Consider the following 23,796-nt stretch of genomic DNA (forward strand, 5'->3'; position numbering starts at 1 on the left):
ATCAAATTACATGTTCACTTAATGAAAAAGTCTGTAATTCGCGACTGGTTCTTCAAGGATTATGAATGATGCTTAGTAAGTTGTAGAATGTTTCTCAGTTGCATAACTTTGACAGGTTCTAGATCCTGAGTTTCAGTCCATTTTACAGCAGTTTCTAGCGCATGCACTACCTTGGATGAAACTGGAAGACAATCATCCACTTCTACATTTGCAGGTGCAACATCTATTCCAAGCCGTGCTAAATTATTTGAAATTTCTCGCATCCGTTCCACATCGGGCTTTCCCAACTCCCCCTCTGGAAACCCTTCAAAATCGCTGCTCTCATTCGGGTCGTCTAGATCAAGTGCTGCTCTGCCAAATAGCTCTGAAAGTTCTGCTTCCAGCATCGGTTTACTGTTTCAGCGCTTATTAGACTCCATGTCTCAGCAGCAATGTAAAAGAAGCAGTGGCATTCCTAGCCTCGATGGCACCCGGGGCAGATCGCCGATGCGCCCCCCCCCCCCGGGTGCACGTGGCTGGGGGGGGGGCCGCAGCGCGTGCCTGTCTGCTCCCAGTTCGCGACGCTTGCTAAATTCTCTCGTTCACTGCAGCTCCCTCCCTCTGCCCCGGAACAGGAAGTAACATGTTCCTGTTCCGGGGCAGAAGGAGGGAGCTGCAGCGAACGAGAGAATTTAGCGAGCGTAGCGAACTGGGAGCAGACAGGCGCGTGCTGCGGCACCCCCCCAGCGGCGTGCACCCAGGGCGGCCCGCCCCCTGCCCCCCCTTGGTACGCCACTGAAAAGAAGTCCTTGATAGATAAGCCTTTCAGAAAATTTGGGACCAGATAGGTTACTATCTAACATTTGGGTCACCAGCTCCCGCCTATAGTGCTACTTAAATATGGAAATGACCCCTTGGTCTAATGGTCCTGGAGGTTGTATTTTGGGCAGATATTCAACCCTAACTTTGCCATCCTGGGATATCAGATTTCAGGTGGTGGGCGGGCAGGACAGTTATCCAGGAACAGCACTGCATTCTCTTTCAGATGCCTAGCCGGCAAATGTTTTCGAACAAGGTTATGTACAGTATAATCAAGCAAAAGGTACAAAATTTCTGGGAGCTATATTTGCCTACCATGTTATAACTGAATTTGTGATATAACGGTGTGCGTTATTATGAGGGAGTGGTGTATAGGGTATAGATAGGACAATAATAAGGAGAAATGCCAGGCTCTAGTGCTGGTCTGTACTGTCCTTTTATCCTCACCTTTCTGTTAAACATAGCTCTAGTCTCTAGACCGGGGGTGGGCAACCTTTATACACACAGGGCCCACGTGAATTTATTTATAAAAACTTGATATACTGCTAATTACAAGGTTGCATCGACATGCTTTACAAATTAAGCCCAAGAAGCAAGGTGAGGGTAAGAAAATTATAAGAGAAAAAAAAAAAGCGAATGAGAGATAAAATATAAGAAGATACGATGAGTTTGTAGAAAAGGTTTGTGTAAATAAGCAAGTTGTAAGTAGTGCTTCAGCCACAGGTGCCGTGAGGCAGTATGGCGGGGGCTCGGCCAGCGAATCTCTTCAGCTGGCAAGGTTTGGGTATCCTCGTCAGTCATTCATACGGTGCTGCAATTTTGGAGGGGGCCCCCTGAGCCCAAAGTTGGGGGGACCCAGGCCTCTAAGGCTTCCCTGTGGCTACACCACGTAGGCACCTATGTGCGTCCAATGCACGCCAATTCAGAACTACCGCGTGGCCCGGGCGGTAATTTCATTTGTTACTCGCATCCACTACACATACCGGAACATTTTCCGGCATGCGTGCGGCACTAACCGGGCAGTAATCGGTATTGTATGCGTGCAGACGATTACAGCTTGGTTAACACGTGAGACCTTACCGCTAAGTCAGTGGGTGCTGGTAAGGTCTCAGGCCCAAAATGGACGCGTGCCAATTTTTATTCTGCTGCATGTCCATTTTCGGTCAAAAACAAAAGGCCTTTTTTTGCAGGTGCGCTGAAAAATGGACCTGTGCGCATCCAACACATGTGTCTACAACAGCACAGACCATTTGTCGGCACACCTTAGTAAAAGGACCCCTGAATTTTGCCTGTGGACTGCATGAATATCTTAAGCCTTTTATAGTGTGATTTATAAATAAATAAATATTGTGATTTATACATATCCAAAAATGTGAATCTCTTCCTATCAATCAAATCCCTGGTTACTTACTGCACATGTATTAATTTGCTGATTGAAGTTATTGTAATTTGTGTTATATTCTGTGTATTATTATGTTTTATTCACTTTATTGTTTGTTTGTAAGCCACATTGAACTTGAGTCTATTTGGGACTAATGTGGGGGTACAAATGTCATGAATAAATAAGTAGTTCTGCATTGCCTCAAAATCACGTGTACTAACAATTAGGTAAAAAATATTGTAATACTGAAAATCTCGTGGGCCACAATCCAAGGACAGGCGGCTGCATTTGGCCTGTGGGCTGCCCATTGGATGACCCTGCCCTAATGTTTCTGCCAGTAAGAGCTTAACTCTGGCTGTCCTTTCCTGCCACAATCTCGCTGATACAGGAGAGCTCTTGCTCATTTCTCAGTGTTTCTTGGTTATGATGCTTTGTGCCTGGCTCGGGTTTAATTTCTCTGTCTTGGGGGAGGGGGATGAAGGATAAGAGGCCCTCCTCTACACTTTCAGCTTAGGTTTCTCCCTCTTTCTTTTCAGGTCCCCTGCTGAACCCCTTGATTGTCTATTGTCCAACTCAACAGGAGCTGCACAAATGGCTTTATCACCTGGAAAAACAAATTCAGCTAAATGGGGGAAACGTGGACATACCTTTGCCATTACAGGTTTGATCCTCTTTGTCTGTCTGTCTAAATTGGCTTTGTGTTTGTGTCTGTTTACTTTACAGTTTCGCTGTTGTGTTATAACAAAATGGGAAGATACTGGCATTTTAACCTTTTGTCTATAGTCCAGCCATTAACAGTTTGGTTTTTCCCTGAATAGATCCAGCTCTGAGGGGTCCTTTTACCAGGCTGTGGGGAAAAGGACCCTGAGGTAGCAGCGGGGACCGTTTTCCCCGCGCGCCAGGGCCCTTTTCACTGTGGTGGGTAAAAAAGCACCCAGACACATGAACTCTTACCATGTGACCATGTGGCGGGGGGCACTTACCACCACCCACTAAGGGGGCAATAAGGGCTCCTGCGCTAACCCGGCTGTACCCAGACAGCGTGCGGCGATGCCTGATTACAGCCGGGTTACCGCTACGCTAGCCATTTCTGGGGGTTTTCTTTTTCCCCTAAGGTAATCAATAGAAATAGAATCAAATAAAACAGAGAAAAGAAAATAAGATGATACCTTTCTTATTGGACTAACTTAATACATTTTTTGATTAGCTTTCGAAGGTTGCCCTTCTTCCTCAGATCGGAAATAAGCAAATGTGCTAGCTGACAGTGTATATAAGTGAAAACATTCAAGCATTACTATGACAGTAAAATAGATACCATTGGAGATTCTACATGGAATGTTGCTACTATTGGAGATTCTACATGGAATGTTGCTATTCCACTAGCAACATTCCATGTAGAAGCCTGCGCGGCCACATTGGTGATCCGCAAGGGCCGACTTCTACATGGAATGTTGCTAGTGGAATAGCAACATTCCATGTAGAATCTATAGAAATCAAACAAAATAAAACATGGAAAAGAAAATAAGATGATACCTTTCTTATTGGACTAACTTAATACATTTTTTGATTAGCTTTCGAAGGTAGCCCTTCTTCGTCAGATCAGAAATAAGCAAATTTTGATAAGTAACGGCGTATATAAGTGAAACATCAAAGTATTTCAGTGACAGTCTGAAGGGAGGAGGGAGGGGTTGGGCTAGGTGAGAAATAGAGAGTGCTGAGAGGATGAGGGACAGGGAGATATGCTTTTGTCACCCTCTGATCACCATGCATACGCTGTTACTTATCAAAATTTGCTTATTTCTGATCTGACAAAGAAGGGCTACCTTCGAAAGCTAATCAAAAAATGTATTAAGTTAGTCCAATAAAAAAGGTATCATCTTATTTTTGCTATGTTTGATTTGATTCTATTTCTATTGATTACCTTTAAAAGTGGACTAACACGGCTACTACATCTGTTTTTCCCCTAGAAATGGCGCGCACTTGGGGTGGGATTACCAACGGCGGCCGCATTAAACCTGTGTGGTAGTCCTAGAAGAGCGAGCTTTCCTTCCAGTGCACCAGGGGAATCCTAGTGTCTAGGCAGGGAGCTGCAGGGAAACTAGCTGCTGGGATCCTGCTGCTGCCCCCTGCGCCTAAATATTAGCGCTTAGCCGGCTTAAGGCTATTTAACCAACCAGGAGCCCTGTTCCTGGCTGGTTAAATAGTGCTGCAATATCGAGCGGATAAATTTTAGGTGCACTGATACTGACTTACGCTGGTATTCTGTAATGGAATCTGGGCACCCAGATGCTGTTACAAAGTAGGCATTCCGTGCACTGCATTGGCATGCTTAAAAGGAGATGCCCACTTATAGAGTTGCCCCCCATAATGGGTAGTTGCTTCTTTACCATCACCAGCAGACATTGACAGCTGTAGCTCAAGTGAGACATTTCCTGAGGCTTGATAAAGCAGCAAGGAAGGCTCCCTCTGAGGTCTGTAGCTTGCTTTCTCTCTTACTATGGTGTCCGGTAGGTCAGCTTGGGATAAGCGTATGTCTCGGCAGCCAGAGCAGGTCTGGGGAGAGGCTACATAGCAGGCTCTGTCTGTGACTTATGAGAGGTTTGCTTTTCATTGCATTAGAGCAGCAGCAGGGAGAAAGCAGAGCTCAGGTGGTCTGTGCAGAACCTGCCAGTTCAAGACTGGGAAGGAACTCAGCGGGAGTCACTAGGCGATGTCACCTGTGTCTCCAAGGTGAAACTCCAGCACTTGCCTTTTCAGGTAAGACCTTCCTGGGCGTCCACAACATGAGCCCCTAGGCATAAAGAGGGCTGATGAGTGGGGATCCTGTATAGCCAAGAAGATCAGATAAAAGCACAAGAACCAGTTTCTATTCTACCTAAACCCACTGCTTATTCTTTATGCCACTGTAAAAGAGTATCCAGTTAGTAAACTGGCATTACACCGCTATAACACGGTGCCCAGTTCATGCAGTGGTGCTACCACTGCATTGTTAAAACAGAGTTCCCTAGGATATAGGAGTGGGAGGCCAAGACTCTGCTTCCCAATCCCTGTTTTATGCCATTGATTCTACTGTATAACGTCTTCTCTCACAGTATGCCTGTAGCCTTGTCCACTGAATTTTTTATTAGCGCCTCTCCACTCTATGAGCTGATGTTTTGCCTCTACACCTGCCTCTACTCACTGCCTACATTTTTGCCCTGTCCACAGGAACAACATGAACGGCTGCTGATCCTGTACCCCTCCACGCTGGTCATACTGTCCGAAGAGAAGAACAGCCTCTACTTCAAGGTAACCTTTGTCACAGTGCTTCTGTATACGTGAGAACTTGACATGCATGTGGTTGGAAAATAGACCAACTAAGCAACAAACTGAAGGCCAATGCTGGATTATCCAGTAGGCGTGCACCTAGGAGCTCTCCACCTCATAGACTGATTGTTAGGTAGTATTCTTGAAAACAGAAAGAATAACTGGGGCTGTTTAATTGGTCCATACACAGCTCATCTTTTGTGTGTTTCGCTTCTACTTGTGGAAGCCTTGGCCCCTTCTAGCTGATGAAACATACAGGTTTTTGTATATGCACATCATCCTACAGATTCTATACATGGCACCCAAATTTGGGCACCATCTTGAGATCTGTGCGCAAATAAATTAGTTAATGAGCCACTAACAATCAGTTACTGATGTTAATTGGCTCTAATTTGGATTTGCGTATGGATCCAGCTGCATGCGGTTCTATAAAGATCTGTACCCAAACCGTCTCACAAGCAACCCAAAAGGGGGCATGGCTATGGAAGGGGCATGAACAGGTCAGGGGCGTATCAAAGAATTACGTGCAGGGTTATAGAATTTGGGGGCTGTGTACCCAAGTTGCATACCAGGATTTACACCAGGTTTCAGTTGGTGAAAGTCTTCACACCCAAAGTTAGGCACCAGAATAAATGCTAAGCCCAGAGCGCCCTTTCTAGAATAGCGCCAGGTGCAAATTTTTCCTGACGCCATTTACTGAATCTGGCTCCCAAAGTCTGGCCTGAGCAATTTTCTAACTGGGCACTTGCAGATACACATGTCTTGTATGCATTACTGGCACCTTTCCTTTCTGAGCACACTCTTATCACGTCTCCCTTAGACTATTGCAACTTGCTTCTCACAGGTCTCCCACTTAGCCATCTCTCTCCTCTTCAATCTGTTCAAAATTCTGCTGCACGACTAATATTCCGCCAGTGTCGTTATGCTCATATTATCCCTCTCCTCAAGTCACTTCACTGGCTTCCTATCCGTTTCCGCATACAGTTCAAACTCCTCTTATTGACTTATAAGTGCATTCACTCTGCAGCTCCTCAGTACCTCTCCACTCTCATCTCTCCCTACATTCCTCCCCGGGAGCTCCGTTCACTGGGTAAATCCCTCTTACCTGCACCCTTCTCCTCTACCGCTAACTCAAGACTCCGTTCCTTTTATCTTGCTGCACCATATGCCTGGAATAGACTTCCTGAGCTGGTACATCAAGCTCCATCTCTGGCCATCTTCAGATCTAACCTAAAAGCCCACCTTTTTGATGCTGCTTTTAACTCCTAACCCTTATTCACTTGTTCAGAACCCTTATTTTATCATCCTCACTTTAATATTCCCTTATCTCTTGTTTGTCCTGTTTGTCTGTCCTAATTAGATTGTAAGCTCGGTCGAGGAGGGACTGTCTCTTCATGTTCAAGTGTACAGCGCTGCGTACGTCTAGTAGCGCTATAGAAATGATAAGTAAGAGTAGTACTTATGTGTACAAGTGCACTACATGCTATTATATAAGGTAATGTGTAATTTCAAGGGGGTGAATGTATGGGTGGAGCATGGGAGGACCATGGGTGGGTTGCCAAGCGACATGCGCATCTTAGAGAATATTGTCAGTTATGCACATTGCATGGCACAGTTAGGCATGCCAACTGACATCATCCATTGACCTGCATAAGTGCTTGTGCCTAAATTTCGGTGCCCAGTTGTGTTAGGGACCTACAGGAACTCAGGTTCAGGCAAGGATTGTTGTTTCTAGGCAATTCTTGAAATGATGCTAGATAGGCAGTCAGTTTATTCAGGACTGTGGGTAAGTCGAGTTCAGTGGGTATGAGTAGCTGCACATTATCTGGGTAGATGTAGAACAGAGTGCCCATTGACTGACTCAAGTTGGCTAGTGGCTTAAGGTAGATATTGAACAGAATAGGTGACAGTATCAATCCTTATGGTACCCCACAGGTCAGTGCCCGTGGTGGTGATGAGATGCTGCCGAACAGTATGGACCGTTGCCTATCTGATAGATGAACCAAGCAAGTACTGTGCCACTGATACTTATTTCTGCTAGCATGATATTTCATTTCATTTAACTATTTATATACCACGTAGACCAAAAGTGGTTTACAGTTTTATTTTACAGGTACTGGGACTGTCCCTAGTGGGCTCACAATCTAAGTAGGACATTGTACTACTGTTGTACCTGGGGCAATGGAGGGTAAAGTGACTTGCCCAGGGTCACACGCAGCTGCAGAGGGAATTGAACCTGGTTCCCCAGGATCTCAACCCACTGCCGACTATCAGGCAGCAGCAGGAATCAAACCCAGTCCCCCAGATCTGCAACCCACTACACTAACCATTAGGACGCTCCTCCACTGTATGAGCCACAGTGTCAAAAACTGCTGAGAAACCCAACAGTACTAACACCAAGGCATATCCCTGGTTTCTGTGAAGATCATCTAGTAGGGATATGAGGACTGTTTCCAATTCTTAATCAGGTCTGAATCCAGGTTGACATGGATCTAGGCAGTTTCTCTCTTTTAGCCAATCACTGAGTTGAACACAGATAGTTTGTTCCATAAGTTTTCCTAGATGCTGGCTGGTAACTTTCACGTTTGTCCTGGTCAAGGTTGTTGTTCTTTAGCAGAGGCTGCACCACTGCCCTTTTTAATGCTATTTGTAGTTATCCTTTAGAAGGGAAGGCGTTCGTTCACAATTTATGTGGCCCCTTCTACCAGGCCTCTGCTTCCCTGCTGCACTGTCTTTGATGGGCATGGATCAAGGGAGCAGGTAGCTGGTGGAAGGCCTCTTAGGATTTTGACAAAGCCCTCCTCTATTATTGGGCTAAGAGACCCATATGTATGCGTAAGGAGGGGCAAGTTTGTGTTCTCCTGGTTAACTGACAGGAGACCGGGTGAGACTGCCTGTAAAGTTGTATATATCTAGCTAGCTATCTATAGATACAACTGCACCATGCCTGGAAAAAGCGAAATGCAGGGTGAAGAGCAAAAGAACAAGGCACCGAGGATGGAGATTACTGTGCATAAAAATGACGCCCTCTCTCTCCAAAGGAAAGATGCCATTTGTCTCTGCTCCCCCTGCCTATGCTTGATTAGAGTTACTGAGAAAAGAAACATCTCAGAAGCAAGTGTTTTGTTGTACAGTGCACCAAAGTTCATGAAAAAGTGGCACCACCTCCAACTGGTAACCTTTAAAGGATGAAATGTATGGGGGGAGGGGGGTTGGCACACATGTTCCCCTGGGCTGGGTCAGTGCCTCAGGGTAGTTCAGGAGACATATTTTAGAAGCCAGCAGAGGAATGATGTTGGCAGCTGAGAGTATAGTTTTACACTCGCCCTGCTGAAAGGAAGACTACAAAATTGACTGTGGAGACAGAGAAGGGGGGAGGGGGAGGGCATAATAAAGACTTTTCCACCAGCTGCAGAATCAGGGACCCCAGAGCCTGCAAGCCTGGCAAGGATCAGGTGTGCTAAAGGGTGGGAGGTAATTCTCCCTCCACCTTTCATTTTTATGCTATATCTGCTTAGATAGAAGTACATGAATGAGTGTCAGGACAGGAAGTCTGAGTGAGTAAATAAATAAATAAATAAAGAAGAGGCTGATTGGGGAGGCTTCCTCCCTCGGCCAGTTTGCCATTGGGGAGAAAAATTCAGGAATCGGATAAAAGTGAAGAAGCTTCTTTCTGCCTGCTCAGGGCTCTGGGTTGCAGTTCTTTCTGGTTCTGACAGATCACAGGGACTGATGAGGTGTTGGCCCGACCTGGGGTGATTCATGCTGTTTATACATGCCCAGGCATGGCACCCTCCTTTGTTTTGTTTTTTTTGTGAGTTTATTTCCTGCGCAGAGAATCAATTTTGATGTCACAAAAGCTAAGACAAATAAACATATGCAACCTACCTGTGCTTACTTCTATAATTTTGAGTCGGCTGGTTCTTGAAGGTGGCTGTGGAGACTTCCTGGATGTGTCCATAAATACTTATAACAACCACATTCTGAGTCAGCAGGAAGGCCAAGCAAGAGCCAGAGGCTGAGCCTGTGCTGGACAACAGGGTGTGGGGGATGAAGGGTGGAAGGTTCAGCCTGATCAGTCATAGTCCACAAAACCTCATACTAGTAACTGGGAACTTTGTTTTGAATCTAAACAGTTCAAAATCGGGAAGAGAGAGGGGTTGGCTCAGAGGCCACAGGAGGAGAGCCAGGCTTGAATTCTGAGGCCTCTCCTGCTCCCTGGCTCAGCTGAGGGCAGAGACCCTGCCTGCAGTCCCTGGACAGGGTAATGGACAATTGCTCTCTAATGTCACCTTCTGAAAGAAGGACAACCCCAGTGCTATGGACTCTAAAACAGTGCTTTTCAAACTTTTATCCAATATGACCCTATTTTAACATATTTAAAAATCTTGACCACTCTAGAGAGGCACAGAAAAGTTTAGTTAGCGTAACCGCTAGAGCTTTCCTAAGTTCCTTCAATACCCTCAGATGTATGCCATCCAGCCTCATCGCTTTGTCCACCTTTAGTTTAGCCAGCTCATCACGAACGCTAGTGTCCTATAACAGTCCCACACGGAGCTGCCCTTTTAGAATTGACACTTAGCACTCAAGGGCCTGATATTCAGCCAGCAGCAATCAGTGTTCTGCTGACCACCACTGGCATTAAACCTGGAAATTCAATGCGGGGCATGTCTGGGCACTGCTCTTGAATTTCCAGGTTTCTGGAGCCGGCTAACGTGTTCGGCCCTTAACCACCTATGTGTTACTGCATAAGGAGTGGCCTAATGGTTAGTGCAGCGGGTTGCGGACCTGGGGAATTGCGTTCGATTCCCGCTGCTGCTTAATGGTCAGCAGTGGGTTGAGATCCTGGGGAACCAGGTTCAATTCCTTTTGCAGCTCCTTGTGATCCTGGGCAAGTCACTTAGCCCTCCTTTGCCCCAGGTACAATATATAAGTTAGATTGTGAGCCCATTAGGGACAGTGCAAGTAGCTGTAATAGAAACTGTAAACCACATAGTCGCCTCAGGGATCACTTACGGTATATCAAGTGCTGAAAAAATAATAAATAAATATAAAAAAATTCAAGTGACCCTCAGATGGTGATGAAAACAAAATAGAAGAGTCCCACTTCCTTCCCCCCTCTCAATCACTTCTCCTTCCCCTATTTATTCAAAGCACGAAGGGAGCAACAGTAGCTGCAGTTAGCACAGGACTATGTGTTTCATCGTGTGCTCAGAGACCCCAGTACTTCCTGGCTAACAGGAAGTCCACATAAGAGGAGTGAACAGGGTCTTTGGACATTCACTGACTCACGGGTCCCATGCTGACTGCCACTACTGGGCACAGGCTACAGTGGAGATCAGGAGGAAGGGATGGCATCCCTCTTTCTGGGACCCCATTCATTGGTGATTTGATTCCATTTGGGGTCTCAACTCACTTTGGAACCACTTCTCTAAAAGAAGCCCAAAGGTTTTCTCCACCAGCTGCTCCATGAGAACTCCAGTTTATGGCTTTTGGGGGAAGAAAAGATCAGTGGTTCAGAGGCGTAGCTAGGTGGGATGCCAGGGGAGCGACTGCTCCCCCAAACTGACTTCAGACAGCGACGGTGCCTATTTTTCAGGCAGTCCGTCGCAGCTAAGCAGTGCGTGCGTGTGCCTATGCAGTGTACGTGTACGCCTCTCTGCTCCCCCTGGCGTCACAACCTAGCTATGCTTCTGCGGTGGCTATGATGTAGTGGTCATGTGATGCCTTCATCTTGATTTGTATTGAAACTTGATATGGCATTGGAACAGATCTGAATTAGGTATGAATAGATCAGTGGCGTACCGGGGGGGGGGGGCAGTGGGGGCGGTCTGCCCCGGGTGCACGCCGCTGGGGGGTGCCGCAGCGCGCCCCTGTTGCCCTGTTTCAGTCCGATTTCGCAATTCGCATGTGTTCACTGCTCCCTCTGAGTCTGCCCCGGAACAGGTTACTTCCTGTTCCGGGGCAGACTCAGAGGGAGCAGTGAACACATGCGAATTGCGAAATCGGACTGAAACAGGGCAACAGGCGTGCGCCACGGCACCCCCCCCCCCCCCCAGTGGCGTGCACCCTGGGGGGTGTCATATCGCCGGGGGGGGGGGGGGCCGTCACGCTGCACCCGGGGGGGGGGGGCGCATCGGCGATCCGCCCTGGGTGTCAGCTAGGGTCAGAACGCCACTGGAATAGATGTAAGCACTGAAAGAGGCACTGAATGGAAAACAAAGTTTAGAAAAAGCAAGGAACGGTCTGGACATTACTACAGGTTTGATACATATGGGATGTTTCCTGCAGTCCAATCTCTGATGATGAGGTCCGGTTAGATCACCATGCAGCAAGTTTAGAGTTAAACAAAGGCTTTTTTTTCTTTTAAATAGGGGGAACTTCCACTCAATGCAATACGTGTCGCAGAAGAAAAGGAAACATGGAAACGGTCTTTTTTGCTGGAAGGTAAGAATGGTCACATGATCCAGAAGCTTTAGAGTTTTGTTAGAAACCTTCAGAGAGAAATTGGTCATCTAGAAAGGACCAAAGGTGAGTTGTTTTTTTTGGCCTTTTCTAAATGACTAAAAATATTGAGTTGGTTTTTTGGCCTTTTCTAAATGACTAAAAATATGAACCCATCAAAGCTGGATCCTTTGTAGACTCTGAAAATTCCTATTGAACTAATCAAAGAATTACCCAGTAAGCATAGATATGAGCTTCTGAGAACTGCCACGTTCCTTCTTCAGATATGATCCTGAAAGGTCTGGAAAACACATTGTCACTGTTAGTTCAACAGTAGGTATCATAGCCTGCAAAGAATTTAGTTTTCTCTAGAACCAGGACTACTCTGGAAACTCTGCACTGCTTAAAAAAAGCAAGCAGAAAAAAATGGAGCAGCCTAATGGTTAGTGCAGCAGCAGCCTGAGAATCTGAGGAACCTACTCCTGCCATATTTCTGTGCCAAATAATTTGAAATTATATTCAAAACATTTGCAAATTCTACAAAATTCTGCACGTTTTTTTAAACAATATTTTTGCCATCCACCTTTGTTCCCAGTCCCCCTCTCCCTGCACTCATCTATCTTACAGCCCCCCCCTCCCTGTACAGATACCATCCATATTTATTTTTTTCAAGTCCTCCCTCCCTTCCTGCCTGCACCCACACTTTATCCACCTTACAGTCCCCCTCCTTCCTCCATGTACACAGATACCATTCATCTTTTTCCAGTCCTCCCCAACCCCTACACTCATTGGTCCAGCACTGGTGGAGCGCACATTGGGAGTACCTCTTAGGACAGAAAAGAACCCCACTCTTCCTTGCCCACTGCTACTGCTCTGGCCGGTGTCTGCTTCTTCAGAATGTCCACCGAGACTTCCTGTGGCAACCTCACAAGATTGGCGCTTGAAGTCTCAGTGTAGGGTTACCATATGTCCGGATTTACCCGGACATGTCTTCTTTTTGAGGTCATGTCCGGGCAACCGGGCGGGCTTGTCTATTAGATTGTAAGCTCTTTGAGCAGGGACTGTCTTTCTTATATGTTTGTGCAGTGCTGCGTACGCTTTGTAGCGCTGTATAAATGCTAAATAGTAGTAGTAGTAGTAGTTTTGCCAATCTGCCCGTTTGTCCGGATTTATGGACAAACAGGCAGAAATCCGGACAAACGGGCAGATTGCTAGCCTCCCCTCCCCTTACTTACTACTGCCCTGGTGGTCTAGTAACCTCTTCCGCCTTCGGGGCAGGAAAGAGCCCCCTCTTTCCTGCCTGGAGCGCTGCCCTGCATGCATCCTTCCTGTTGGTGATCTCGGCGCCGATTCAAAATGGCCGCCGAGAGTTGACGTGACCTCACGAGACTTCAACTCTCGGCGGCCATTTTGAATCGGCGCCGAGATCACGCACAGGAAGGATGCATGCAGGGCAGCGCTCCGGGCAGGAAAGAGGGGGCTCTTTCCTGCCCCGAAGAGGTCACTAGACCACCAGGGCAGTAGTAAGGTAAGGGGAGAGGGGTGACGGGGAAGGGGAGTGACGGAGTGTGTGACAGGGGGGAGGGGAAAATGTGACAGGGGGCGGGGCGAGGGCATGAAAGGGGTGGGGCGTGAAAGGGGGCAGGGCATGTGTCCTCCTTTTTGGGGAACAAAATATGGTAACCCTATCTCAGTGGCTATTTTGAAGAAGTGGTGGTACCAGCAATAGCAGCAACAGCAGCAGTGGGCAGGAAAGAGTAGGCCCGAAGAGGCCACTAGACCACCAGGGTGTGTTAGGGGGGGGGGGAACAGGGCGGCCAGCCAGCCTTTACCACAGTCCCCATTCCTGCAGTAAAGATTCTGTGCAAAAAAAGTACATTCTATGTGACTTGGAAATTCTGCGCTGCGTAGACATGCAGAATTCTGGCAGGAGTAGGAACCAGGTTCGATTCCCACTACAGTTCCTTGGACTCTGGGCAAGCCACTCTAACCCTCCATTGCCCCAGGTACCAATTAAGTACTTGCATATAATGGAACCTATTTACAAAGGCACGCTAGCATTTTTAACACGTGCAAACCATGTAGACATCCATAGGAATATTATGGACATTTACAGTGTTAGCACATTCTAAAAACCCTAGCGTGCCTTTGTATACAGCCCAGTATATAAACTGTTTTGATTGTAACCACAGAAAGACAGTATATCAAATTGCATCCCCTTTCCACCAAAAAACCTCAGCAGTGAAGAAAACAATCTGGTTTTTCCTCCTTTGTTCACTGAAGCAGATCTGCTATGGCTGACTGAGGCTTGTTTTTCTGCTGGAAGTGCCTCTGGAGTCTGGATACAGGACAAGATGATGGACTTTCTAACTTCCACTTTAACATTGTAGAGAGCTATAAAGTTTCATTGTCTGTGTATTACTTATGTTGATAAGAACATTCCTAGCATTGCGTTTCCTGCAATATTTGAAACACTAATCACTTCATTCACCGGATATATGTGACTCAGCTGTGCAAACAGAAACACTGCATCTCAGGTGTTAGTTAGTCAGGTCCTGTTAGTGTAATGTCCAAGGCTACAACTTTTCAATAGAACACCCAAGCCCTAGAGCAGTGTTTCCCAAGTCCAGTCCTGGAGTACCCCTTGCCAGTCAGGTTTTTAGGATATCCATAATGAATATGCATGAACTTGATTTGCATACACTGCCTCTATTATATGCAAATCTCTTTATGCATATTCACTGTGGATATCCTGGAAATCTGGCAAGAGGTACTGCAGGACCGGACTTGGGAAACACTGCCCTAGAGAACACTAATCACACCCCTCACATTCCTACTGTCTTGTCCACAATGTCAGTGAGCCCTTAGGTCCCGTAAGGCCCGCAGGACCTCAAAGGACAGCCGAGCAACCCCGAATCTTCACCCGCGGCGACCGCCGTTCACCAGAGGTTGAGCCCCCAGCTGCAGGCGGTCAGCGGGACTGCTGGAACCACGGGGTGGACGGACTGACCTGGCTGGAGTCGGGAGGTGTGGGCACTAGCAAGCAGCAGTCAGGTTCAAAGCAAGTCTCTGGACAGGCGGCTAGCAAACAGTAGTCAGGTTCAAGGCAAGTCTCTGGGCAGGCGGCTAGCAAACAGTAGTCAGGTTCAAGGCAAGTCTCTGGGCAGGCGGCTAGCAAACAGTAGTCAGGTTCAAAGCAAATCTCTGGGCAGGCGGCTAGCAAACAGTAGTCAGGTTCAAAGCAAGTCTCTGGGCAGGCGGCTAGCAAACAGTAGTCAGTTTCAAAGCAAGTCTCTGGGCAGGACCAGGAAGTAACAACACGGAACCACGGAGCGGGCTTCGGGAACAGAACCTGAAGCAACGTATCAGCTTAGATTCCGTCTTTAAATATCGAGCCCCATTAGCCGCCCCGTCCCCGAGGGAGAGAACCACCAATCCGGCCCCGGGCATCGGCAGAGCCCTTCGGATTGGCTCTGCCCGATCTCCCAGGCGGAGCCACTGCCTCGGCCCTCCAATCCGGCGCTTGGTAGGCGGAGCTCCAGGGCCCCTGGCTCTGGAGCGAGGGAGACACCGACCCTAGCATACTAGTGCCACCATCTTGGGCGGCGCGAACCTCGCCTCCACACCCGGCGACGAGCAGACCGGTGGTCGCCATCGCCGTCCGCCGGTCTCGGCCCGACCCGCCATTTCCGCGGCAGCGCCCGCCCCCACGCTGGAGCCTCCGGACCGCCATCCCGTGCCGCGGAGGACGCTGGCTCCTGCCCCCCGCGGCGGAAAAGCAGGTAGGAGCGCGGGACGCGACACCTACAATCACTCAAACCCATCCACCCCCCCCCACCCCACTCAAACCCACCCCAAGCTACTACACATGAGAGTGCACAGGTGAGTATTGAAGTAAAATAGTAAATGCTGCTAAGGTGGAACATAACTACCGTATTGTTGCAAAAACATCTTCCAAAACTGGACGTAAAGGAAAGTTTTTGGTCCCCTGGTAGAGCTGAAGTTCAAACTGAGCCAGGGCTGTCATATGGGTCAACCACGTTTGACACGTGAGAAGTTCTTCCCAGTTCCAGAAATGTAGGATCACCATGGCATGCAGAACAAATTTCTTGATGGCAAGAGACAACCGAGAGAGCTGAGGAGCCCCAGTTCTCTCCAGGACCAAAATGAGCTCAAGCGTGGACACTCCCAAAAAGTATGAATCCATGAGCCTGTAGATCTTTTCCAATGTTCGCTATAGGGAGGGAGAGGCAGAGCTCCCCAGGAGTGAATCCGCTCGCTCAGCCGGGCATTATGTGAGACTTCTAAGCCCACACAAACCTAGCATCCCTGCATAAAACGTTTGAACAATGTGGTGTTTTCAAACTGAGTGTCATCTTGCAAGCACATTTTCCAAGGGAAAATTTAGGGGACTGCAGGATGTGCAGGTTCTTGTGTACTTTGCAGCAGTGGCGTAGCCAAGGGTGGGCCCAGGCCCATCCACTTTGGGCTCAGGTAGGGTTACCATTTTTTGTCCTCATAAAAAGAGGACACGTGCCCCGCCCCTTTCATGCCCCTTTCATGCACTCGCCCCGCCCCTGACGCATATTCCCCTCCCCCAGTCATCCCCTCCTCCCCCCATCACCTTCCCTCCCCCGTCATCTCCACTCCCCCCCCCCCCCCCCCGTCACCTCCCCTCCCCTTACTCTACTATCCCTGGTGGTCTAGAGGTACCTCTTCGGGGCAGGAAAGAGCCCCATCTTTCCTGCCCGGAGCGCTGCTGCCAGCTGCCCTGCATCCTGTGAGTCCGGCTCTTGGCGTTTCAAAATGGCCACCGAGAGTTGAAGTCTCGCGAAGCTGCTTCAACTCTCGGCGGCCATTTTGAAACGCTGAGAGCCGGACTCCCAGGATGCAGGGCAGCTAGCAGCAGTGCTCCGGGCAGGAAGGAGGGGGCTCTTTCCTGCCCTGAAGATGAAGAGGTACCTCTAGACCACCAGGGATAGTAGGGGAGAGGAGTCCCGCGCCCGCCAGCCTCCCCCTTCAGAAGCTATCTGGACCTTTTTTTTTTTTAATTGATACATGCATAATTTCCAACCATACCTCTAAAACTCCAATGAATGCCTTTTTTGTGCAGCCAAAGAGATTTACCTGGATATCGCTGATTCTATTTTACTAGTGTAAAAGGTGCCTGAGTCTGTGCATTTCCCCCCTCATACTCGAACTGGACATAACTCTTCCTCCTTTCGATTCCCTAATGTGTCTGTCACACATGATCTTTACCACAATATCACTATGTACTTGTCATTCCGGAACTGGCGATTGCCTTCACGGTACTATGTAAGCCACATTGAGCCTGCAAATAGGTGGGAAAATGTGGGATACAAATGTAACAAATAATAATGAACACTAAGCACAGACACAGAGAACCCTCTCTCCTATTTCCTATAGCTAATCTATAGAGAGATTTGTGCTGTTTTCTAGGGTATGATAAATATAGTGGTTTATCTGTAATTCAGCCGTAGGCACCTTTGGGCGTCTTTTACTAAGGCGCACTCACATTTTTAGCACGCGCTAAAATTGTTGGTGCACTAAACATTAGAGACACCAATGCATTCCTATGGGCGTCTCTAATGTTTAGAGCGCCCACAATTTTAGTGCACGATAAAAACATGAGCATGCCTTTGTAAAAGACGCCTTCTATAAGCTATATCAAACGTATAAATGGCAAGTGACCGACTCACCAGCAAATGCGCAGTAGAGACTTCCCCCTCTGTCCCGCCCTCGCGTCAAGATGTGATGATGTCAGAGGGCGGAACAGAGAGGGAAATGGACGCTGCTGCTGGAGCCTGCCCTGGAGATGAAGCAACATCGCCGGCGCACCAACCTCCACCCCCCCATCCCCGATGTCGTTGCCGCCACCGCTCCCGCCCCCCTCCGTATCGGGGCCCCTGCACTGACATGACAGTGCCTCTCACCTCCGTGTGGAAGCGCTGCAGGCAGCAGCAGAATGATCTGCTGCTGCCTGCAGCGCTTTCACACGGAGGTGAGAGGCGCTCTCATGTCAGTGCAGGGGGCACGGAGGGGGGAGGGAGCTGCGGCGAGGAGGGTAGCTGAACATGGGGGGAGGGCAGGGGGGAGAGAGGAGGGTTGCTGGACATGGGGAGAGAGCAGAGCAGAGAGGAGGGTTGCTGGATATGGGGGGAGGGCAGGGGAGAGATGAGGGTCGGTGGACGGGGGGAGGCCAGGGGATACAGGAGGGCTGCTGGACATGGGGGGGGGAGAGCAGGGTTGCTGGACATGGATCGGGGGAGGGAAGGGCAGGGGAGAGAGGAGGTTTGCTGGACATGGGCGGAGGGCAGGGGAGAGAGGAGGGTTGCTGGACATGGGGGAAGGGCATGGGAGAGAGCAGGGTTGTTGGACCGGGGGGGGGGGGGAGGCCAAGGGAAAGAGGAGGGTTGCTAGATATGGGTGGAGGGCAGGGGAGAGAGCAGGGTTGCTGGACATGGCTTGGGGGAGGGGAAGGCAGGGGAGAGAGGAGGTTTGCTGGACATGGATGGATGGAGGTGAGAATTATTACATTTTGCAAAACACAAATCTCATCCGTTTTAATGGGCTTAACGGCTAGTTATCTCATAATTTGTTCTGGTTCAGAATTGGAAATTTAGAGCTTATATTAGTGACTTATATACAATCTAATAAGACACATTAATCCTTATTTATAAGAAAATAGGAAAAGCTGTACTGAATCAGATTAAGGTCCATCAAGCCCAGCATCTTATCTCTTGACAGTGGCCTGTCTAGATTACTAGTAAGTACCTGGTAATTTCATGTCTGAACTCTTTTAGACATCAGGGTGAATGCCAACTGGTCCTGGTGATTTCCAGTGTGGATATGACCCTAAAATTCTCCTCTTTAAACACCAAGAAATTGTTTAGTTTTTTTTCTGCTATTGCCTTATCCTCTCTGAGCACTCCTTTCATCCCTCGGTCATATAGCAGTCTAACACACTCCTTTATGACTTTTTTGTTTTCAATGCATTTGAAAAACATTTTTTAGTATTAGTTTTTATGTTTATGACAAGCTTCTCAAAGTCTTTCTTGGCCTGCCTTATTGCTGTTTTTCATCTAACTTACCAGTGCTTGAACTCATCTCTGTTTTCCTCATTAGAGTCTGCTTTCCATTTTCTGAAAGATCCCTTTTAGGTTTCACTGCCTCTTTCACTTCACTATTAAACCATGCTGGCTGTCATTCAGCCTTCTTTTGACCATTTTTAATGTATAGAATATATTTCATCTAGAATTCTAAAATAATTCTTTTAAACAGTGTCCACAGCCTGCTCCTTTTAGTTCTTTTTTTTTTTTTTTAAAATCTAATTTCCTTATTTTGTCATAGTTTTATTAGTTTCTTCTTTCCAGTGATAACACATTTGATTGTTTTGTGATCACTATTGCCTAGCAGTCCTTCTATCATTACTTCTTGCACCAGGTCTTGTCTACCAGTAAGGACTAGATCCCTTCTCATCAGTTCCAGGACTACCTGTTTCAGGAAACACTCATTTATGGCATCTAGAAACATTATCTCCCTAACATTTCCTGATGAGACTGTACCCAATTAAATATTGGAGGCAATTTTTTTTTTTTTTTGTTACATTTGTACCCCGCGCTTTCCCACTCATGGCAGGCTCAATGCAGCTTACAAGGGGCAATGGAGGGTTAAGTGACTTGCCCAGAGTCACAAGGAGCTGCCTGTGCCTGAAGTCCACCACCCTAACCACTAGGCCACTCCTCCACTCAGTTCCTCAGTTCCCCAGGACCAAAGTCCACCACCCTAACCACTAGGCCACTCCTCCACTCAGTTCCTCAGTTCCCAAGGACCAAAGTCCACCACCCTAACCACTAGGCCACTCCTCCACTCAGTTCCTCAGTTCCCCAGGACCAAAGTCCACCACCCTAACCACTAGGCCACTCCTCCACTCTAATTGAAATTTCAACAATTAATAAAACACTGCAGTAGTTCTGAAACCATCAATAACTAAATAAAAATACTGAAATATTGCTTTATTATGTCATGACAACATATAAACACTATAAAGAATTAAATATTAAATACAAAGAAATATGGAGAAGAAGGACTCAGAAAGAAGGTCCTGTTGTCATGAACTTTAAAATTGCTGACCTTCATATAACCATTGATCAAAAGAACTCCATATAACTCAACTAAAAAAAAAAGCAAAAAAATAATCAACATCCAAATACATTTTCAATCAGCTCAAAATGTAAGAGGAAAAGACATCTGAGCACATGATCCCATAAACTCAAAATAATACTTATCTGCATGCAACCATATTTTCTGCATGTTGAGTGCTGAAGCTCAGCCATGTTAAAGTTCATGACAGCAGAGCCTTTTTGATGAGGGTAATTAATGACTAATGATTGGGGAGAGCCACCCACAGATATGAAGGTTTGCCTTACAAGTGGATGTGAGTCTCATGGTTTCTGAAGTCTTTTTTTTCCCCCACCTTTTGGATAAATTATTGATGTGGTTTCACATGACCCTTCTGGAGATACAGAATAAAATAGTGAAGATTTGTTTGTGAATTGTGGTAATTAAAATCTCCCATTGCTCAAAAAGAAATGTTTCCCATTGTGTACCTATGGAAGCGATTTTGATTGGAACAAGTTCTCTGTGTGTGTGGAACCACATAGTGGGTTGTGTAAGACATGCTGTGTGTCTGCCTGAGGGGGACACGCCTTGAGATGTTTATTAAGGATGTGTGTTTGATGCCCATAGGCACCCTTATAAATACAATCCGAGTCACTTGCCTCAGCCAGGAGGATTATCAGGAATGGATAGAGTGTTTACGAATAACCAAATTACAGAACCGGGACTCTTCTCTGAGTGGATCAGAAAGTTTCTCTGGATCTAGACTGGCACACAATGGGCAGGTGAGTGCTGGTATCATTTGGAGGGTTATTAAAATAATGAATGAGGCTGTGGGGATGAACAGAGATAAAGACCAGGCAGGAGCCCTATGACACACAGTCTTAAAGTTCTGGGAAGCTCCTCCCACTTAGATTCATCCATCCTGCTTTTGTTCTGATCTCCATTATAGACCCCTACAGATGTAATGGTGATACAAGTCAAGCATGAATACAGCTCAGACAGCACAACAGCAGACGCTTGAGAAAGTTCTTTAAAAACAAGGATTGTGACCATAATGGAAATGGCACCTTTTTATCTCAAAATGGCATTAAAAATATGAGAAAGACAGTAGACTGGGAAAAGAAATCGAAAAGAGGAGGAGGGATGGCTGCTTTCAACTTCTCTTTATTCTACAGTTTCCAGGAAGTGAGAGAAGCTCACTGGGCTCTGAAGGACGCACCAGTTCCTGGACATCAGCTGGAAAAATGTCCAACTCATGCCGACACCCCCACAGCAATGGCTCCATGTCTGACAGGCAGTCCTTTGCCTTTCTGCCTGACCGAAGGCTGCAGGAGGATCCTCTGTCTCCAGGCTACACTCAGCCTGTTCAGGTAAGCACACACCTGTTTTGTAGCCAAAGTAACGTAGCAACAGGGTGACAGCAGATAAAAACTGATATGGTCCATCTAGTCTACCAGTAGGATCCCCAGGGCAGTACCTGTCCTGCAGTGCTGGCTTATGTTTATGTTGGTTACTTCCCTGTGCTGATCTTTGCTATCAAGTTGGTTTCTTTTTATTGGCACAGGTTACCCTGTTATAGGGTTACCATATGTACGGATTTACCCGGACATGTCCTCTTTTTGAGGACATGTCCGGGCAACCGGGCGGGTTTTGCCAATCTGCCCGTTTGTCCGGATTTCTGGACAAATGGGCAGATTGCAAGCCTCCTCTCCCCTTACTTACTACTGCCCTGGTAGTCTAGTGACCTCTTCCGCCTTCGGGGCAGGAAAGAGCCCCCCTCTTTCCTGCCCAGAGCGCTGCCCTGCATGGAATCATGAAACCAAGATGCCATTATTGACTTGGTGCTCAGCCTGAGGCATCAAGGCAGCTAATTTGAGGTGCAAAATTACAGAATTGCCCCCCACATAAGTACATAAGTAATGCCACACTGGGAAAAGACCAAGGGTCCATCGAGCCCAGCATCCTGTCCATGACAGCGGCCAATCCAGGCCAAGGGCACCTGGGGAGCTTCCCAAACATACAAACATTCTATACATGTTATTCCTGGAATTGTGGATTTTTCCCAAGTCCATTTAGTAGTGGTTTATGGACTTGTTCTTTAGGAAACCGTCTAACCCCTTTTAAAACTCTGCTAAGCTAACCACCTTCACCACGTTCTCCGAGTTCTATTATAAATGCCACCTCAGATAGAAGGTCTGATTCACTAAGGCATTCATCGCAAGCCCAGAGTGTGATGGTCACTCCTGTGGGTATCCCACCACAATCATTTATTTATGTATTGATTGCAGTATTTCTAAACTGCCTTGTCAACCCAACTGGGTCATCCAAGGTGATGAACAATAAGACATATAGGGTCAATACTTAGCAGTACTTATTCAAATAGTGCTGCTGAAAATCGTACTGATCACCTTTGCATTATAGTGCCAGGATTGAGCACGGGCGGTTCCCGGAGTCATCTGGGATTGTGGCAACATTTAATCTGCCATCTGGACAATCCAGGACAGCAAAAAAGCCGTCCTAAATTATCTACATAGCTTATCACCACCATCTGAACAAGTCTAGCACCGACCATTCTGTCCAGATATTCATTGCTGCTCAATATCCGGATAGGGGTGTTGATGATCTGGATTATATTTAAATGCCATTGCTGGCACAAAAAAAAATCACACCAACTGCATTGCTTAAATCTGAAGATAGAAGTTGCACCATCTGCAAAGTTCATATACAGTTTTCCTTAGGATTTGTCTGATTCTTAGGACTTCACATCAGTGATGAGGGCAGCTGTCCTGGTAGGTTGGTCGCTACTGATCTATTTATAAGACAGTAATAACTTAGGGCCCAGTTTTCCAAAAAAGCTGAGCTCCTAAATTTGTCCCCAATTTTCAGTCAAACATAGGCGCCTAGAAAGCTGATATTCAAAGCGTTTATACTTTGAAGTTCGAGAAAGAGGCTGTTACTGTAAATAGGCCTCTTTGAAATTTAGATCCGTGCTTCATTTGCCTAGATTTAAGATCCTAATTTAGGTGTCTAGTGCTGAAAATGAGCTAGGATCCCAACTTATTTTCCCCACTTAAAATCCCTCCCTGTTGTCATCCACTTCTTAGGCTGCTTACTGAAATTTTGAGCATAAATTTAGGGACTCGCCCCCTAGTAAATGTTCAAAGAGGCCAACGAGCCTAACCTTGAAAACAACGTACAACCACCTAAACTTCCAGAAATCACTAAAAACTAACCTGTTTAAAAAGGCATACCCTACCGATCCAACTTAAATGACAGATTCAGGCAACACAGCAAAACCAAATTATGTGGCGGACATAACACAACTCTACTGTTGAACGACTCCCAAATGTGGCTGTGCCACATGAACTTTATCTTACCATAACATAACTTTGTATTTGTTCACACCGGAGTCTGTAAACGCCTTGACGGTACTATGTAAGCCACATTGAGCCTGCAATTAGGTGGGAAATGTGGGATACAAATGTCACAAATAAAGTAACAAATAAATAAACTCCAAAGTTAGGAGCAAAGGCAATATTTGCCTTTGATATTTCTAGAAATGCCAGTTTCTCTCTCTTGTCCTTGTTGCCCACAAGTGTGAAGGACTCGTGGGGCTGCCACAGGTGTGGCAGTTCCAATGGCAGGCCCTAGGTGGGGCGTTTGTCCTATGAGGTTGCCAGTGCCACCCTGGCCATCCCAGGGCAGTGGAGGATTAGGTGGCTTGC

General features: G+C 47.1%; 1 protein-coding gene across 2 annotated transcripts in view; it reads left to right on the forward strand.

Annotated features, from left to right (window-relative positions):
• The window catches only part of PLEKHN1 (pleckstrin homology domain containing N1), a 69,468-nt gene that overhangs the window by 36,507 nt on the left and 9,165 nt on the right, over window positions 1-23,796 (forward strand). For both annotated transcript variants that reach the window (XM_030185725.1, XM_030185726.1), the window contains exons 6-11: window positions 2,716-2,840; window positions 4,799-4,936; window positions 5,387-5,467; window positions 11,860-11,932; window positions 20,699-20,853; window positions 21,247-21,441. In XM_030185725.1, the coding sequence (XP_030041585.1) occupies window positions 2,716-2,840; window positions 4,799-4,936; window positions 5,387-5,467; window positions 11,860-11,932; window positions 20,699-20,853; window positions 21,247-21,441 (767 nt within the window). The remainder of the gene's footprint in view (window positions 1-2,715; window positions 2,841-4,798; window positions 4,937-5,386; window positions 5,468-11,859; window positions 11,933-20,698; window positions 20,854-21,246; window positions 21,442-23,796) is intronic.

The sequence above is a fragment of the Microcaecilia unicolor genome, chromosome 13, assembly GCF_901765095.1.
Source record: "Microcaecilia unicolor chromosome 13, aMicUni1.1, whole genome shotgun sequence".
In the NCBI taxonomy this organism is placed as follows: Eukaryota; Metazoa; Chordata; class Amphibia; order Gymnophiona; family Siphonopidae; genus Microcaecilia; species Microcaecilia unicolor.